At 43.7% G+C, this 13,426-nt stretch overlaps 1 protein-coding gene across 2 annotated transcripts; it reads left to right on the top strand.

Moving 5' to 3' along the window:
* The first annotated feature begins 993 nt into the window (after nt 1–993).
* Nucleotides 994–13,426, top strand: LOC102265089 (zinc finger protein 555). Of its 2 annotated transcripts, none has more exons than XM_070373960.1 (4): nt 994–1,135; nt 7,744–7,870; nt 8,413–8,473; nt 10,473–13,426. In XM_070373960.1, exons 1-4 carry the CDS (start codon nt 1,133–1,135, stop codon nt 12,031–12,033), a joined length of 1,752 nt encoding a protein of 583 aa, XP_070230061.1. In that variant the 5' UTR covers nt 994–1,132; the 3' UTR covers nt 12,034–13,426. The 2 variants fall into 2 exon arrangements, with proteins under 2 accessions (XP_070230061.1, XP_005888397.1); XM_005888335.2 differs by having other exon boundaries at nt 8,290–8,473.

Below are 13,426 nucleotides of genomic sequence, written 5' to 3'. Positions count from 1 at the left end.
TCTTCATTTAATTGTGATTTACCTTAAGAATTATGTGATCATCCACTCTTCCTGAGAAGATTCAAAGGACAACGTGCTTTTTCGATGGCTCTGATACTTAAGGGTCGCCAAGAGGCTAGGAATGAAAAGTGTTTCTAATGATTAAAAAAAAAAATGTGGTATTAAGTACATTCACACTATTATATAATACCAGACCCTTTTCATTTTCAAAATTCTCTGGGGATACTCTAAAAACCCCATCAGACATAAATTTCCCTGCAGTGCAAAATGTACAGCTGAGAACTGTGATGTCTCACACCTGCGGATATGCTGAGATCAGTCCTGCACGGAGATGGGGCCTGGAAGTCTGACCTTCCACGGGGGATAGTGCCTGGGTTGCTGACCTCAAGGCCCAATAGTGAAGACAAGGATGAAGGGCGGGGCCTCCGCGTGTCAAAAGTCACACGTCAAAATCAAGCAAGACCCCCACTTGCAGAGTGTGATGTTATTTTACACTGAGCGTCTTTGTTCTTAAGTTAAAGGCATGTTTCCACGGTGACCTTAATCCCTACCCCACTTCCGGCCCCAGAGATCACCAGACTCCCTCCTCACCCACGCTGTCCAGTCCTCTCTAGTCCCGGTTCCGGACAGGGACGCCCCTTGTGAAAACTGAGTCAGGACTTCGGGTCCAGGAGGAGGACTTGGGAGGACCCGCCGGCACAGGAGCGAGCTCTGCTCAGAGCTCCGGGATAGTGGACGGTATCCCTAAACCTAATCCCTCTATAAATCAGAGGGCGGGAAAAATCGGAGGCGTTCGGGCGGGGCCGGAGAATTGTCCAATCAGGGGCACAAGGAGGCGGGTCTCGGGAAACCTTCCAGTCAGGAGCCCCGGCAGTAAAAATGTTAGAAGATTGCCCAATCAGACCGGTGAGGTGTGAAGCATCTCCCAATCATAATCCCGGACGAAGAGAGTGTCAGGAGCATCGTCCAATCAGGGCCGAGGGCGGGCACGCTTCCTGCCCGACAGAGTAGTTCTCTGGGGGCCTTGGCGCTGCTGCGCACCTGCCCCGGGGCCCCAGGTGTCAGGTCCCTGTGGCTCTCACCTGCCCGGGCCGCGGGGAGGACTCCCGGGAGAGCCCAGAGCGGGGAAGAGATGGTGAGTGAGCGGGGCCGGGCTCAACATCGGGAAGGGCTGATTTGAACCAGCTGGAAGCGGTCCCGGGGTAGGGTCCTGGCGTCCTGTCCGGTCCGCGCGTGTGTGTCAGCGGTCTCAGAACTACCCGGGTGACCCGATGCTCACAGGTGCCTTCCGCACGGGGCCCCGAGAACACCAGCCCCTGGTCGGTTCCTCCCAGCGGACAGTCTGCAGGGGCGGGCGGGGAGCTTGGGGAGACCTGCTTGGGGACTTTGGACTGGGAAGGGTCACCTGGTAGGTCCTCGGTCCTGAGTGACCCCAACTCCAGCCCTCATTTCTTGGAGGGACACTAGTTGTCAGCTGACCGAACGCCTGAGGGGAAAAGGCAAATAATTCCTGACCCGTGGGTTCTCACAAGGGAAGTGAGAAAAACTAACGCCAAGGTCAAGGAAAGCGCACTATCAGGTGGGGCAGCACCCCTCAAACCGCCACCCCCGCCCAAGCAAAATGCACAGTCGACACAGTGGGGACACTGCTGGTGTCCTTTGTTCAGAGAGCACTTCAGTGAACGATGGGGGAGGGGTGCCCCACGTGATGGCGTGGCTGCACTTGACCCTTGGGTCATCTTTGTCTGGGGACCAGTACAGCCCTGCCCCTCCCTGGGTTTGCTACCTTGAAAAGATGTGTTCGCTTACTGGAACCTCGGATTTTCGGCAACTGTAAAATACATCTAATAAATACAGCGGGAAACAGAAGATAAAATATTTTCAAAGGGGTGAGTTTCAGAAGAAAGGAAAAAAAAGGAAATATCTTGCATTCTGCTTGTTAAAAATAAATCACCTGTCTGTGGTAAGTTTCTGAGGTCTGTTTGAGTTAACAAATGGAATTCTGGGGCATAGCCTCGAAAGTTCTGGGGAAAAACATGTCAGAGTAATAGAGATTTCCCTTCCTGTACAGCTGCAGAGAAGTGAAAGAAATACCACATAGCATGATAGGTAAAGGTGGTGAAGATTCACCCCAAAATATCAGTTGTTTAATTTGTGACAGTTGATGCTACTGTTGTTTATTATTTGCAATATACTTTGCTTAAATCTGCAATAAATTGTTTATTATCCTTGAAACCTGTGGGTATACATGGATCTTACTTAGACACCAGTTTGTCCTGTCCTTTGTGCTGAAGTGTCTGTCATTTCTGCTTGGCTCTCCTTTTAGACACAGGTCTGCTTTGGACTCTGTTCCTCAAGGTAGATCTAATGGCCCATTCCTCTGCCAATTCATCCTTTCGGGAGTGCTGCTGCTTTAAAATCCTTGCAGTGTGCCAGTCAGATTTTCTTCTGGTTCTTCAGAATATTTTGACTGTTTAGGGGCATTTGTTCTCATTAGGTTGGAAAGTTAGTATTTGTTAAATCCTAAAAAAAAAAAAAAAAAAAAAATCTGTTTTGGGATTTCATGGGATTCTATAAAGATCCTAGGTCTGTCTTGGGTGGATCGATATTTTGGTTAAGAATGTGTGTCATCTTGTCATTTATTTCATTTTTCTTTGTTACTATCCTTGCTGCTGCTGCTGCTGCTAAGTCACTTCAGTCGTGTCCAACTCTGTGTGACCCCATAGACGGCAGCCCACCAGGCTCCCCCGTCCCTGGGATTCTCCAGGCAAGAATACTGGAGTGGGTTGCTATTTCCTTCTCCAGTGCTTGGTATTTTTAAATTTTTCTATTTCTTTTTTCTTTTTCTAATGCATTATTTATTTATTTGGCTCCACTGCATCTCAGTTGCAGCATTTGGGATATTTTAGTTGTGGCATGCGGGATCTAGTTCCGTGACCAGGAATTGAACCCAGGCTCCCTGCACTGGGAGCTCAAAGTCTTAGCCACTGGACCACCAGGGTAGTCTAGTTATTAGATTCTTTTTATAGCTTTTATTAAACTTACTTTGTACTACTTCAATTTGGTTTTTACCATGGTGTGTGTTATCTTTTCAAAGTGACCTTTCCTGGGTCTTCCCTGGTGGTCCATTGATTAAGATTCTGCGCTTTCAATGCAGGGGATTGGGTTTGATTCAGGGAAATGAGATCCCACATGTTGCATGGTGTGGTCAAAAAATAAAGCGACCTTTCCAATTTGCTGTTGCTTTTAATTAGAAAGGTAATGAAATTTATATTGAGTTTTTATCCTGAGATCTTGTTCAATATCTTATTCTATGATTATCAGTTTTTTTTTCTGTTGGTGTCATACATGTGCAGTTGTTTTAGTTAGGCACTGAGACAACCTCTTTTCTAGTACTGCACGTTTGTACTGGACTGGATTGCTAGTATAATGTTGACTAAGAGGTCAGCTGGCCACACGTCATTTGTATTTAATTGTCTTGGAGAAAACAGTTAACTTCATACAATTTATATGTTTTTTTCTTTCTTTTTTAGTTTTTGAATTTTTTTCTCATCTGTTTTCCTTTAATCATGCATATTACCATCTGTTTCCTACTGGTAAGAGTGTTTTTTTATGTATGACTGTTGAATATTATAAAATGGCTTTCAACAACACTAAGATGATTAGAAGTAATTCCTATGAGTTGGTAGTGTTTTCTGTTGTATAGATAACATCAGTGCAGGAAAATGTATATGACATATATAGTTGACAAAAATATTGAAAAAAAAAATCCTCTGTGAAATGAGACTCAGCCCTCAATGTAGAACCAGCTTTCATACCAGACTGCAAATGAACCCAAATGACAGGCCCCTCACTCTCCAAATTCAACCAATATGTTGAATATGTTGAATTATATCAAGATATATATGTGTGTGTGTGTGCTTGTGTGCTCAGTCATGTCCAACTCTTTGCGACCCCATGGACTGTAGCCTGCCAGGCTCCACTGTCCATTTCTAGGCAAGAAAACTGGAGTAGATTGCCATTTTCTTTTCCAGGGAATCTTCTGGACCCAGAGAGGGGGGAACCGAAGTCTCCTATGTCTCCTTTATTGTAGGCACTCTAGGGTTCTTTTTATAAGGGCACTAATCCCATCCCTGGTCAGCTCCATAAGGCTCCACCACCAAACACCATTAGGTTTCAACCTGAATTTGGTGGCGGAGGACACAGACCCTCAGCCCACGGTAGTCCCCAAGAGCACCCTGGCTTCACAGATTTACTTAGTGGCTCCCTGGCTTCAGTGTGTAGCCGTGCTCATGGCTCTGATTTCTGACCGCGGGAATAAAGCAGAGTCAGCAGGAGAAAGGTGCCCAGGCCAGTTCCTGAGGAGACTGAGTGCAGGATCCCAAGGGTTCCCCACTCCCCCCCTCAAAATCACACAGGGCAGTCTTCCTCCCTCCACCCCCCACTACTGTGGTGAGAACATGGTTGACATGCCATCCACCCGGAACACTAATGAGAGGCTCAGTTACCAGGATTGTGTTGGGCTGGTCATGTAGACACCTGTGATTAGTCTGAACTGAGATTCCAGACTCCCAGACGGAAAACTGTTCTTCAGCATAAACCATATTATTAGCATAAAAGGGCAGAGGAGCCATGCTGTCAGGGTGGTGAGAATGCCGCCCAGACCCAAGTTCCCACATGCCAGCAGAAGGCCAGCCCTGCATGCCAAGCTGAAGAAAGACTGGACAGCCCCTTGCCCTTCGCTTTGTCTAAACTTTTGCTTCAGCTCTAGGAACTGGTTTAACTTTTTTCCTTCTAATGCAGTACGGTCTTCTAACTCTTTTTTCCCCACCCAAAGCTCACTTTTGGGAACTTGAGGGGCGTTTCACCTCCTGCCCAGAAGAGAGCAAAAATCAGAGGTGTCCCCTGGGCTGGACTTTGATTGTCCTCTCACTTGGCCAGTATGGCCACTGGCAGCTGGTATATTCAGTGAGCTGGCCCTCCTGGAGTTGGATCGCTCATTTTCACCTTGATCAACTTTTAACCTCACAGCAGGCAGTTCAGTCGCCCTTTCATACCCCAGATGACCCCATCGTCATCCGCTCTTCCTTCTTCCTCCACTTCCCAGAGAGTGCTTTTCCCATATTTTAGTGAGTTTGGATTGTTTCAGCAAATCCCACTTCTGATGTGTCTAGTGGCCACAGGACCACCTGTGGTTCTGCAGGTAGGACTCACGTGACTCAGCACAGAGTTGTACTCATGACTAGAATGTATCACAACAAAAGGACAAAGCAGACTCAGCAAAGGGAAAAGGCCCATGAGGAGAAATCTGAAGAAAACCAGGTGCAGGCTTTTAAGAGTCCTTTCCCAGTGGTGTCACACATAACACACCTCACAGCCCAGGTTGTGACAGCACGTGAAATACTATTTCCTGGAGGCTCATTAGGGACTCAGTGCCCTGGGGTTTTTATTGACAGCTGATTGTGTAAGCATACTGTGCCCAGCACGGACCCAAAGCCCAGATGCCCAAACAAAAAGCAGGTGCTCAACATTAAATATCAGTTTAGAGACAGGGAGTAATAATTATGGTGGTGTGAAACTTTCAAATATTAAGTTCCCAGACGCCAGCCAAGGCTACCATTGCCTCCTTGCCAGCAATCATTGCCAGGGATCAATGGTTTGCATTAAGGTTTGCAGTGTCCACTCTTCGTGCATGTTCAGTAGAGGAAACACTACAGGCAACTCTATCACGAGCAACTCACCTGACTCAAGAAGCTCCTGTACAATAGGGATATTCCTGTTATGCTCTGTTGAATAGGTACTAAATTCTGGCATCAGAATTGTTGCAGAAGAGTGTTTTCTTTCCTCTGCTCATGGAATGTCACTGGGTTGATGAACTTTCAAAACAAAACAAAACGTGGCTTAAGGGAGGCATTCAGCTCAGTGGTTCTTGTGCTTAGGAATTGGCCCGACTTGCTCATGTGCCCACCAGGGAGAGGGACGTGGACAGAAGAGAAACTGAGAGTGCAGCCTCTAGGTTGGTTTGTGTGGAATCACTGTCTCCTGGAACTTGAGGCAAGGCAGTGTTTCCTTTGTAGGAAGGCACTGGAATCCTTTATGTATTTTATAGTCAAGGGTAAATTCACTGTCAAATGTTTCTGATGTTAAAGTCCTTTTCAAAGTAGGACTCTTAACCTTTTCCTTAAGGTCATCAAGGGTACTGTTTTATGACTCCTGTAGAAGAGCATCATGGAACATGTGTGTGTGTGTGTGTGTGTGTGTGTGAGAGAGAGAGAGAGCTCAGAACTGCTGAGGAGCAGCACTGGCTCAGGAGTGTAGAGAACGTATGGAGTTCTTACTTCCTATCATCATGAAAATAGAGAAAAAGAGTATAAACTGGGCTGTGATAACTGTTACACAGAAAAGTTAAAATTAATGCTTATTCAAAAGAAATATTTTATTCAGCCAGTTGGACTGTCCTTATGGCCTGGAGTTCTTTAAGACAATATGGCTAGCTGGCCCTTGCAGCACGTTGGGTTCCCACTGGCCATTGGCCTCTCATATTTGGTTGGGGGAAAAGAAGGAAAAATGTCCAGTCCTTCATTGTGCGTTTTCTTAAATTATTTATTTATTTATTTATTTTTGCCCACACCATGTGGCAGTGTGGGATCTTAGTTCCCTGACTAAAAGTCGAACCTGTGCTCTATGAATTGCAAGTGCAGAGTCCTAAGCACTGGACTAGGGAAGTCCCACCTTCATTGTGCTTTTATTCCTTTGAACCTCATTCAGGCTGACCTTGAGCTTCATGTGCTTATGAATGGTGTGCTGTAGGAAGAAGCTATAAAGTCTCTTGTGTCACAAGGGGGTTGACAGTTCTTAAAATGCAAATATTGTAATGGACACATGTATATGTATGGATGGGTCCCTTCACTGTTTACCTGAAATAATCCCACATTGTTAATTAGCTGTGCGTGCATGCTAAATTGCTTCAGTTGTGTCTGATTCTGCAACCCTACAAACTGTAGCCTGCCAGGCTTCTCTGTCCAGGAGATTCTCTAGGTAAGAATACTGGAGTGGGTTGCCATGCCCTCCTCCAGGGGATCTTCCTGACCCAGGGATTGAACCCATGTCTCTCATGTCTCCTGCATTAATAGGTGGGTTCTTTACCATTTGCAGCACCTGGGAAGCCCTTAATTGGCTATACTGCAATATAAAATGTTTTTGATGTTAAGAAGATAAAAGTTTTTAAAAATGGAAATATTGTTTCATTTGTATAGTACTTTCATTTCTCCAACATGATCTGAATCCTTTGGTTAGAGAAGAGTAAGACTTGAAGTGGTCACAGTAGAAATGTCGAGGTAAGTTGAGTGTGTTAGTGGTAGTGGTTTAGTTGCTAGTCGTGTCTGACTCTTGCAACCCCATGGTCTGTAGCCTGCCAGGCGCCTCTGTCCATGAAATTCCCCAGGCAAGAGTACTGGAATGGATTGCCATTTCTTTTTCCATGGGATCTTCCTGACCCAGGGATCAAACCCAGGTTTCCTGCATTGCAGGCAGTCTCCTGCTTTGCAGGCGGATTCTTTACCAACTGAATCACTAATCTATGAGGGCAGGAGTGTGGACATAAAGTTAGGAGGTGTGATGACTGAGTCACAGAGTGAGTATTTGGTGACCACAAAATCTTGTTTGAGCTTCCTGTGACTTGAGCCCAGTTGCTCAGTGTCGTGAATCACATCCAAGCTCCTGCACATTTTTTGGTTGTTTTAGGACTTGGTGGTCTTCGAGGATGTGGCTGTGAACTTCACCCTGGAGGAGTGGGCTTTGCTGGATTCTTCTCAGAAGGAGCTCTACAGAGACGTGATGCTGGAGACCTTCAGAAACCTAGCCTCAGTGGGTAAGAATGATGTCATTCTTTAACTTAGTTATTTAGAGACAAGCATATCTGGCACATCACTGTTCTGAGATGTAGAATGTAAAAAGGAATTATGTTAACTAATAAGATAGATGTGGTCACAACTATCATAGAATCTACCCACAAAAAATGTGAATCTATGTATTAAACTAAGTTTTTCTTTCTGTAAAGAAAGTTCCCTTAGTATCACTAGTAGATACAGGTTTCATGGGGCCTTGGAGGTCCCAGTAAGTTCTGTTTTAGAACCTTGAGAGAATTTTACTGTGTTTATTAAAGTGCTCACCATTTTGACCCCTTGTACTTGTTTTTGATGAAGTCTTGACACAGATAAATGCCTCAGTTTCTTTCTGGGCTAACAGGTACTTTCTTTCTTGTAAAATTTATTCCCTTTTTGCTTTCAGATGGTGAGACTCAATATAAGGCCAATGGGTCAGTTTCTCAGCAGGATATTTATAGGAATAAAATATCCAAAGAACATAAAATATCAAAGTTCACTGGAAATGATTCCTGGCCCTTTGTCTTAGGAAAAATTTGGGAAGAACTCAGCATTGAAGATCAGTACACATACCAGAGTAGACACGCAAGGTGAGTTGCACTCAGAGAACGCAGTATTTCAGGAGGGAATCTTAGCATGTCATGAAGTTTAAAAAGCAAACAAAGCACACATAAGCCTAGGTCAGATTTGTTTGTTCATAGAGATTTTCACGAAGATTTTTTTAAAAATTTGACATTGATGTGTTAGAAACAGTTGAAAACAATCAGCTGGAGAGATCATGTTTAAGAAACACTTGTTTCTGTAATGGTTGCAGTTGAGCCCCCTTTCGTGGCATTGAGTTCATTCCACTTTCAGTTCAGTTCAGTCGCTCAGTTGTGTCCGACTCTTTGCGACCCCATGAATTGCAGCACACCAGGCCTCCCTGTCCATCACCAACTCCTGGAGTTCACCCAGACTTACGTCCATCAAATCAGTGATGCCATCCAGCCATCTCATCCTCTGCCATCCCCTTCTCCTCCTGCCCCCAATCCCTCCCAGCATCAGAGTCTTTTCCAGTGAGTCAACTCTTCGCATGAGGTGGCCAAAGTACTGGAGTTTCAGCTTTAGCATCAGTCCTTCCAAAGAAATCCCAGGGCTGATCTCCTTCAGAATGGACTGGTTGGATCACCTTGTAGTCCAAGGGATTCTCAAGAGTCTTCTCCAACACCACAGTTCAAAGGCATCAATTCTTCGGTGCTCAGCCTTCTTCACAGTCCAACTCTCACATCCATACATGACCACAGGAAAAACCATAGCCTTGACTAGACAAACCTTTATTGGCAAAGTAATGTTTCTGCTTTTGAATATGCTATCTAGGTTGGTCATAACTTTCCTTCCAAGGAGTAAGCGTCTTTTAATTTCATGGCTGCAGTCACCATCTGCAGTGATTTTGGAGCCCAAAAAAATAAAGTCTGACACTGTTTCCACTGTTTCCCCATTTATTTCCCATGAAGTGATGGGACTAGATGCCATAATCTTCGTTTTCTGAATGTTGAGTTTTAAGCCAACTTTTTCACTCTCCTCTTTCACTTTCATCAAGAGGCTTTTTAGTTCCTCTTCACTTTCTGTCATAAGGGTGGTGTCATCTGCATATCTGAGGTTATTGTTATTTCTCCCAGCAATCTTGATTCCAGCTTGTGTTTCTTCCAGTCCAGCATTTCTCATGATGTACTCTGCATAAAAGTTAAATAAGCAGGGTGACAATATACAGCTTTGATGTACTCTTTTTCCTATTTGGAACCAGTCTGTTGTTCCACGTCCAGTTCTAACTGTTGCTTCCTGACCTGCATACAGATTTCTCAAGAGGCAGATCAGTTGGTCTGGTATTCCCATCTCTCTCAGAATTTTCCACAGTTTATTGTGATCCACACAGTCAAAGGCTTTGGCATAGTCAATAAAGCACAAATAGATGTTTTTCTGGAACTCTCTTGCTTTTTCCATGATCCAGTGGATATTGGCAATTTGATCTCTGGTTCCTCTGCCTTTTCTAAAACCAGCTTGAACATCAGGTAGTTCACGGTTCACATATTGCTGAAGCCTGGCTTGGAGAATTTTGAGCATTACTTTACTAGCGTGTGAGATGAGTGCAATTGTGCGGTAGTTTGAGCATTCTTTGGCATTGCCTTTCTTTGGGGTTGGAATGAAAACTGACCTTTTCCAGTCCTGTGGCCACTGCAGAGTTTTCCAAATTAAGAAGTCAAATCAGTGAGAAAATTTACCCATTCAGTGAAATCCGTGAAAGTGTAATCCTTGTATGTATGTGTGTGTGTGTGTGCTCAGTCATGTCTGACTCTTTGCAACCCCATGGACTATAGCCCACCAGGTTTCTCTGTCCATGAAAGTCTCTAGGAAAGAATACTGAAGTGAGTAGCCATTACCTCCTCTAGAGGGTCTTCCCGACCCAGGGATTGAACCCATGTCTCTTGCGTGTCCTGCATTGTCAGGGAAATTCTTTATCACTGCACCACCTGGGAAGCTCTGCAATCCTTGTACTTACTAATAAATCATTATTAGTCAAACCATTTATAACATGCTTCTCATGTTTAACAGAAATCATGTGGTGGAAAGACTCCAGGAAAGTAATGATCAGTATGGGGAAGGCTTCAGTCAGATTCCAAATCTTAACCTGTACCAGAAAACACTCACTGGAGTAAAACAGTATGAATACAGTCCATACAAAAAAGCCTTCATGCATCGTTCACTCAAGAATCACAGCACTGCTTGCACTGGACATAAACCGTATCAATGTCAGGAATGTGGGCAGGCCTACAGTTCTCATTCACACCTAAGGACGCATGTGAGGATCCATAATGGAGAAAGGCCCTTTGTGTGTAAATTATGTGGAAAAACCTTTCCGCGTACTTCTTCCCTCAACCGGCATATCAGGATTCATACTGCTGAGAAAACCTATGAATGTCAGCAATGTGGGAAAGCCTTCATTGATTTTTCAAGTCTTACTAGTCATGTGAGAACTCACACTGGAGAGAAACCATATCAATGTAAGGAGTGTGAGAAAGCTTTCAGCTACTCCTCAACTTTTCGAAGACACATGATAACACACACTGGAGAGAAGCCCTATAAGTGTATGGAATGTGGGGAAGCCTTCAGCTACTCCTCAACTTTTCGAAGACACATGATATCACATACTGGGGAGACACCACATAAATGTAAGGAATGTGGGGAAGCCTTTAGTTATTCCTCAGCTTTTCGAAGGCACATGATAACACACACGGGAGAGAAGCCCTATGAATGTAAACAGTGTGGGAAAACCTTCATTTATCTCCAGTCCTTTCGAAGGCATGAAAGGATTCACACTGGAGAGAAGCCTTACGAATGTAAGCAATGTGGAAAAACCTTCATCTATCCCCAGTCATTTCGAAGACATGAAAGGACGCACGGCGGAGAAAAACCCTATGAATGTGACCAGTGTGGAAAAGCATTCAGCCACCCATCCTCCTTTCGAGGACACATGAGGGTGCACACTGGAGAGAAACCTTACAAGTGCAGTCAGTGTGGGAAAACTTTCAACTGGCCCATATCCTTACGAAAACACTTGCGAACTCACACTAAAGAGAAACCATTTGAATGTAAACAGTGTGGAAAAGCCTTCAATTTGTCTGCTTGCTTTCGGGAGCATGTGAGAATGCATCCTGGAGACAAGTCTTATGAATGCAAGCTATGTGGGAAAGCCTTCTACTGTCACCTCTCCTTACAGAAACACATGAGAAGGCACACCGCTGAGAAGCTTTATGAATGTGAGCAATGCCAGAAAGCTTTCAGTTGGCCTGAACTTTTGCAACAGCATGTGAGAACGCATACTGCAGAGAAACCTTACAAATGCAAGGAGTGTGGTAAAGTTTTCAAGTGGCCCTCGTCCCTACCAATACATATGAGAATGCACACTGGAGAGAAACCATACGAATGTAAGCAGTGTGGGAAGGCCTTCAGTTGTTCCTCATCCTTAAGAAGACATGCGAGGATACATACTGTGGAGAAACACTACATATGTAATGGGGAAAATCCTGCAAATGAACTCATGCACAGTGCTTCAGAAAATTCACACGAGGAGAGAAATCTTATAAAAGTTGCAAATCTGGTATTGCCTTTATGAGTCCCACGTCATGGAAGTGGATCCATATGGAGTGTATTTCTAATTCTTTTTGATGAAAATTAACTGTTAAAGTAGTCTCTTAACTATAGTACATAAATTTTGTAGGTAGTGGGTTTTTTTTTATGTTTTAGGAAATAAAACATTTATCTTTCCAGTTGGACTCATGGTGATTTGCAGTGTATTTTTATATATATATATATATATATATATGTATATGTATATAGTTTAGAGCAACTACCCAATGTGGGGCTCGAACCCATGACCCTGGGATTAAGAGCCTGATGCTCTTCTGACTGAGCTAGCCAGGCAGTTAAATATATAGTTTAACATCTTAGTTGTTTAAATTGTCTTTTAAGGGGTCATTGGAACAATGACATTGTGGTATTTGTTGGAATTTTCCTACTGGCTTAGTGTGGCAGATACTGGATAATCAACCATTACATATTTTCCACCATGGTATTGAGACAGCCTTTATTTATTTAGGCCAGTGGAGCCTTATTCCATTTTTCTTAAACATAGTTGGTAGAAATTTGTAATTATGCAGAGTTCTTCAAAGTGTATAGTCTCATGTGAATTGTTACTTTGAACTTTTATGCTTTGCTTTGTCTTCACTTGTGATTGTAAATTAAAACTAGGTTTTTTATTTAAGAGACACTTGTGATGTGACCATGAGATATCAAGTTCTGGATTGTGTTACATTAGCATGAGTAGTGTTAGGACCTATAGTTCCCCAGATCCCTTCCCTTTATGATTCTGTGTCTAAATATACCAGAAGCCTATTGATGTGAGATTTGGAAGGCAGAAGTGAAGCCATTACTAAGGTCTTGCAGTTTGTTGTTGTTGTTTAGTCACTCAGTTATGTCTGACTTTTTTGCGACCCCATGGACTATAGCCCACCAGACTCCTCTGTCCATGGGATTCTCCAGGCAAGAATACTGGAATAGGTTGCCATTTCCTTCTCCAGGGGATCTTCTTGACCCAGGCCTGGAACCTATGTCTCCTTCATTGGCAGGTGGATTCCTTACACTGAGCAACCAGAGAATCTATAGATACATTTACTTATCACTAAAATAACCATTTTGGTTTCCTAAATATTTTGAGGTATATTGTTGGGGAAAGGTCAAAGAGCTGCTTCTAGAACTGTTCCTTAAGATAATAAGCCTGAGGCAACACTCACTCATGGAGGAATTTCAGAGATTATTGCTGCTTTCAAGTCCTGGGTGATACAAGGATTTTTTTTTTTTAACTAAACTTTTCTTTCAGTTTGGTTGTTATAAAAGCTATCAAAGGGGAGTTTGAAATATCACAATCCTTTTTAAGGTGCTTTTAAAAAACTTGTAGTTGATTTACAATGTTGTGTTAATTTCTGCTGTATAACAGTGATTCATTTATA

The sequence above is a fragment of the Bos mutus genome, chromosome 7, assembly GCF_027580195.1.
Source record: "Bos mutus isolate GX-2022 chromosome 7, NWIPB_WYAK_1.1, whole genome shotgun sequence".
In the NCBI taxonomy this organism is placed as follows: domain Eukaryota; kingdom Metazoa; phylum Chordata; class Mammalia; order Artiodactyla; family Bovidae; genus Bos; species Bos mutus.
Note: the sequence above shows the minus strand (reverse complement) of the source record. Positions and strands in the feature narration are given on the sequence as shown.

Bases quoted from the DNA above. Each gene is read 5' to 3' on its own strand.
- LOC102265089 (XM_005888335.2), top strand. The intron at 7,871-8,289 runs GTAAGAATGATG...TTTTGCTTTCAG, and splicing joins CAGAAACCTAGCCTCAGTGG to ATGGTGAGACTCAATATAAG. The intron at 8,474-10,472 runs GTGAGTTGCACT...CATGTTTAACAG, and splicing joins TACCAGAGTAGACACGCAAG to AAATCATGTGGTGGAAAGAC.